Here is a 6,000-nt window from a genome sequence, read left to right on the forward strand (position 1 = left end):
TGGGCCCCAGGCCTGGAGAGGCCAGAACCTAGAGTGGGGGTTTCTGGGTTACAGCCAGCCAACCCCAGGGAGCCCCAGGAACCCCCTCTTCAGACCCCAGCAGGGCTTCTTTCCATGGGGTGACACTCAAGGCACCTGAACTCCTCCCTCTGTGCTCCCTGTCTCTGACCCATCCTCCCCTGACCACCTGACTGAACAAGAGTCCCACTCAGCCCTCCGCACTGAGGACCCTGCCCCTCAGCTGGGCTGGAGGCCACCCTGGCCTCTTCACTGTGGGAGCAGACCTTTCTCCCAGACACCCGCCATGGGCATCCAGGTGCATGCTGAGTGGGAGGGGTGTTACCGGTTCATGAAATGTCAGAGCCCAAGGGGGCCTCAAGAAGGCTCCTCCCACCTTATCTATAAATCGGGAAACTGAGGCATGAGAGAGGAGATGGCACTCCCCACCTTGGAATTGAAGTCCTCATTTCTCGAGAACATTTCCTGGGTGGCTCCCAAGGTCACGCAAGAAGGAGAGGCAGTTCCAGGGTGGAAAAGAGGCACCCAGCTCCCGACTCATCGCTCCACACGGGCCGGGCTAGGCAATACGAACCCGGTTCCCTACCCTCTCCTCCTCCAACGTCCATCGCAGGCGCGGCGTGCACCCCAGCGAGATGGTCCACGCCCTGATCCACCCTCTAAAAAGGCCACCTTAAACCCCGGCTCCGTCCCCGCGGTCCCCAGTCCGCCCTGGCGGCCGCGCACAATCCGAGCCTTTAGCTGCATAGCCGCCGCCTGGAGGTCACAGCAATCGGGGCGGGAAGGGGGGCGCACGGACCGGGGGCCCCAGGAAACCAGGGCTCCGGGAGCGGGAGCGGTGTCTCCCGCGAGCGCCAGGGCTCCCGCCCGCCCGGGGCCCAGGAAGGAGGAGCAGCGGCAGCGGGCCCCGCAGGCAGGACAGCTCCTCGCCAGCCGCCGTGCCGCCGCGCCGCCGCCGGGGGCCCGGTGGGGTCCGGGTCTGTCCGGGCGCGCCGCCCTTGCCCACACCCCCACCCCGGCCTGGCGGAGCCGCCGGCCAGTCCGTCCTTACCCAAGACACGACGCGCAGGATGGTGTGCGGCTGCCGGACCAGGGTATAGGGGTCGAAGGCGCCCCCGGCTTTGCCCGCTCCGTACGCACCCCCTTCCATCGTGGCTGCACCCGCGCGGTGCCCCCCGCTCGGCGCGCGCCGCCGGCCCGTGCGCGTGCGCGGCGCCCCCGCCCCCTCCCCTGAGCGCGCGGCCGGCGGCCCAGGGCTCCCGCGAGGGGGCGTCGTGCGCGGCGGGCGCAGCTCGCGGGGCGCGGGCGGGGGGCTGGGCGGGCGCGCGACCTCGGGCGCGGGGGCGCGCGTGCGGCGGCCCGGGGCGCAGGGCGCGCTCGCAGCCAGTGCGGTGACCTCTTTGCATGCAAAGTGTTGGGGGAGGGCGGTGCGTGTGCATCAAGTGCGGGCCGTGTCCCTGCTCCGTATCCCCGGTCCCCTGCCCCGGTCGCAGCCCCTCCGAGCCGTCGACTCTGCTGAAACCATCTTCATGCTTGATTTGTTTGGCTGTTTCCTGCCGCTTTGGCCCCAAACATAGTGAGAGGGCAGGAGCCGTGTTCGTCCTTCTTAGGGGGTGCTTGGTACACAGTAGGCGCCGCATGAGTATTTCTCAAATGAATGAATGAACCACGAGTGAATGACCCTCTTAGAGCCCTCCAGAGCAGCCCCCACCTCCCAGGACCACCTTTCCCCTGCCTCTTACGATGACGTCATCTGTGTCCCTGTGCCCGCGCACCCTCCCACCCCCAGCCTGGAGGGGCCTGGCACAGAGGCGGCAGCTGAGACTTCCTCTTCCCCATCCCCTCCTACCCCAGAACGTTGCCCCTTTCCTGAATCCATCAATTAATTACGCAATCGTTTGTTCATGGCCTCTTCCTCTGCTAGTCCGTGAGCTCCCGAGGCCCAGGTGTTGTCTAACTTATTCAGTGCCTTACCCAAGGGCCTGGCATACAGTAGGTGCTCAGTAAACAGAGCCTAGTCCCCATCAGCCCATCATAGCTTGGGCTAGACCTCCAGGTTTCACGGAAACAGAGGCTAGATGGAGGAGTGCTCCCTGCAGGGGAAGGGCCACCTTCCAGGGCTGGCTCTCCTGCTGCCCTGTAGCTCTGTGGCCTCTCTATGTCTTCAGTTACCTTCACTGGTTCCAGGAGCAGGCTGGATGAGGATATGGGTAGAGGCTTTTGCTTCTCTAGCATCCTGCCATTCTGTGATGACAGGACACAATATCTGTGTGGAGGAAATGTGTGCTGGGCCTGAGGGTGTTCCTTATAAACATTACATAGGCAATATCCATCTAAGACTCAGTTGATTGTTTAGTCTTTACCAGGCCTTGTTCTAAGGGCTTTACATACATTTCTGCATTTAATCCAGCACACTTATAAGGTGCTACTATGACTATATAAAACTTTTAGAAGAAAGCACAAGAGAAGCCCGGGCGCGGTGGCTCACGCCTGTAATCCCAGCACTTTGGGAGGCTCAGGTGGGCAGATCATGAAGTCAAGAGATCAAGACCATCCTGGCCAACATGGTGAAACCCCATCTCTACTAAAAATACACAAATGAGCCTGGCATGGCGGCACACACCTGTAGTCCTAGCTACTCGGAAGGCTGAGGAAGGAGAATCGCTTGAACCCAGGAGGTGGAAGTTACAGTAAGCAACTTGGACAGAGTGAGACTCCATTTCAAAAAAAAAGCACATTGTGACCTTAGGTAAAGTAAAGAGTTCTTAGATACAACATGAAAAACATGATTCAAGGCCGGGCGTGGTGGCTCACGCCTGTAATCCCAGCACTTTGGGAGGCCGAGGCGGGCGGATCACGAGGTCAGGAGATCGAGACCATCCTGGCTAACACGGTGAAACCCCGTCTCTACTAAAAATGCAAAAAAATTAGCCGGGCGAGGCGGCGGGCGCCTATAGTCCCAGCTACTCGGGAGGCTGAGGCAGGAGAATGGCGTGAACCCGGGAGGCGGAGCTTGCAGTGAGCCGAGATCGCGCCATTGCACTCCAGCCTGGGCGACTAAGCGAGACTCTGTCTCAAAAAAAAAAAGAAAAAAAAAAAGAAAAACATGATTCATAAAAGAAACAATTGATAAACTGGACTTTATCAAAATTAAGAACTTCTGCTCTTTAAAAGACATTGTTAAAAGAATGTATGAAAAGACAAACGATAGTCTGGGAGAAAATATTTGCAAAGCATAGATATAAAGAACTTGCATCCCAAATAAAGAACGTTCAAACTCAAAAATAAGGAGAGGACCCACTTTTTAAAAAATGAGCAAAAGATTTGAATAGTTATACACCTCACCAAAGAAGATACACACATGGCAACTCAGCACATGAAAAGATGCCCCACATCTGCGGTGGCTCATGCCTGTAATCCCAGCACTTTGGGAGGCTGAAACGGGCGGATCATGAGGTCAGGAGATCGAGACCATGTACAGAAGTTTAATCGAGCACTATGGGAGGCACAGTGGTGCGATCTTGGCTCACTGCAACCTCCACCTCCTGGTTCAAGTGATTCTCCTGCCTCAGCCTCATGAGTAACTGGGATTACAGGTGCCCGCTGCCATGCCTGGCTAATTTTTGTATTTTTAGTAGAGATGGGGTTTCACCATGTTGGCCAGGCTGGTCTTGAGCTTCTGACCTCAGGTGATCCGCCCGCCTTGGCCTCCCAAAGTGTTGGGATTATAGGCATGAGCCACCGAGCCCAATCCTGAACAGAAATATTTAGAGCAGTTTTATTTGTAATAACCCAAACCTGGAAACAACCCAAATGCTTCTCAAGTGGGGAGGGTACAAACTGTGGTACACTACTCAGGAATAAACACTATTCAGGAATAAAAAGCAACGAACAGTGGATACACTCATCAATATGGGTGACCCTCAAATGTATTATGCAAAGTGAATGATGCCAGACTCAAATGTCTAGAGACTGCAAGATTCCCTTTATGTGACATTTTTGCAAAGGCAAAACTGTTAAGGACAGAAAAAAGATCAGTGGTTGCCAGGGGATTGGTGGGCAGAGATTTACTACTAAGAGGCATGGGGAAATTTAGAGGCATGATAGAATCATTCCATGTCTTGTTTATGGGACTGGTTACACAATAAAATTGTCAATTTATTTTATTAATAAAACATGTTTTATTAATAAAATAAAAAAAAGTTTGTCAGCCAGGCGTGGTGGCTCATGCCTGTAATCCCAGCACTTTGGGAGACCAAGGTGGGCTGATCATGAGGTCAGGAGATTGAGACCATCCTGGCTAACATGGTGAAACCCCGTCTCTACTGAAATACAAAAAATTAGTGACCAAGCGTGGTGGCTCAAGCCTGTAATCCCAACACTTTGGGAGGCCGAGGCATGCGAATCACGAGGTCAGGAGTTCAAGACCAGCCTGTCCAATATGGTGAAACTCTGTCTCCACTAAAAATACAATACATTAGCTGGGCGTAGTGGCGGGTGCCTGTTTAATCTCAGCTACTCTGGAGGCTTGAGGCAGGAGAATCGCTTGAACCCGGGAGGTGGAGGTTGCAGTGAGCTGAGATCGAGCCACTGCATTTCAGCCCAGGTGACAGAGCGAGACTCCGTCTCAAAAAAAAAAAAAAAAAAAAAAAAAAGTTAGCTGGGCATGACGGTGTACGCCTGTAGTCCCGGCTACTCGGGAGGCTGAGGCGGGGGAATCACTTGAACCCAGGAGGCAGAGGTTGCAGTGAGCTGAGATGGGGCCTGCACTCCTGCCTGGTGACAGAGCAAGACTCCACCTCAAAAAAAAAAAATTGTTTATCAAAACTTGCAGAATAGGCCAGGTGCAGTTGCTCACGCCTGTAATCCCAGCACTTTGGGAGGCCATGGCAGGTAAATCACTTGAGGCCAGGAGTTGGAGACTAGCCTCTCCACCATAGTGAAACCCTATCTCTACAAAAAATACAAAAATTAGCCAGGCGTGGTGGTGTGTGCCTATAATTCCAGCTACTCAGGAGGCTGAGGCACAAGAATCACCTGAACTGACCGGAAGGCAGAGGTTGTAGTGAGCCGAGATTGTGCCACTGCACTCCAGCCTGGGCGATTGAACGAGATTCTGTCTCCAAACAAACAAACAAAAACCTTGCAGAGCTATCCATACAAGAGGTGATTTTCACTGCATTAAGTTACACCTTGTTTTTTGGAGGCAGGGTCTTGCTCTGTTGTCCAGGCTGGAGTGCAGTGACGCAATCATAGCTAACTGAAGCCTTGAATCCGGGGGCTCAAGCCATCTTCCTGCCTCAGCTTCCCCAGTAGCTGGGACTACAGACTCGTGCCACTTACTTATTTTATTTTATTTTTTTTGTAGAGATGAAGTCTCGCTATGTTGCTCAGGCTGGTCTTTCAGGGACAATATCCCTTCATTTATTTATTTATTTATTATTATTACTTTTTTTGAGATGGAGTCTCACACTGTCACCCAGGCTGGAGTGCAATGGCGCAATCTCAGCTCACTGCAACCTCCGCCTCCTGGGTTCACACGATTCTCCCGCCTCAGCTTCCCGAGTAGTTGGGATTACAGGTGCACACCATCACACCTGGCTAATTTTTTGTATTTTTAGTAGAGACAGGGTTTCACTATGTTGGCCAGACTGGTCTCAAACTCCTGACCTCATGATCCGCCTGCCTTGGCCTCCCAGTGTGCTGGGATTTACAGGTGTGAGCCACCACGCCCAGCCTCCTTCATTTATTAATTCAATAAACCTTTATTTGAAGTCCACCCTGCATTAGGCTTTGTCTTAGCCATGGGGTATATGGCTGAATAATTGGACTGTCCCTAACCCTCTGCCCCTAAGATTTGATCATACTAATACATTAAATCTCAGAAAGCATGCTGTTTAGCATCCTGAGTTTCGGATTCAGATATTTTGGGGGGACCAATGGAAGCCTTGGCTTCCCTTATCCTCACTCACTGTGTAACCT

At 53.5% G+C, this 6,000-nt stretch overlaps 1 protein-coding gene across 4 annotated transcripts in view; it reads right to left on the minus strand.

Moving 5' to 3' along the window:
- The window catches only part of SYNGR1 (synaptogyrin 1), a 33,670-nt gene extending 32,468 nt beyond the window's left edge, over positions 1–1,202 (minus strand). For all 4 annotated transcript variants that reach the window (XR_010578336.2, XM_045363597.2, XM_045363596.2 and 1 more), the window contains exon 1: positions 1,070–1,202. Coding sequence is in view for 3 of the 4 variants with exons in the window: in XM_045363597.2 (XP_045219532.1) it covers positions 1,070–1,168 (99 nt within the window). In the remaining variant the exon portion in view is untranslated. The remainder of the gene's footprint in view (positions 1–1,069) is intronic.
- Between the last annotated feature and the right edge of the window lie 4,798 nt (positions 1,203–6,000).

Source organism: Macaca fascicularis, chromosome 10 (assembly GCF_037993035.2).
Source record: "Macaca fascicularis isolate 582-1 chromosome 10, T2T-MFA8v1.1".
Classification (NCBI taxonomy): Eukaryota; Metazoa; Chordata; class Mammalia; order Primates; family Cercopithecidae; genus Macaca; species Macaca fascicularis.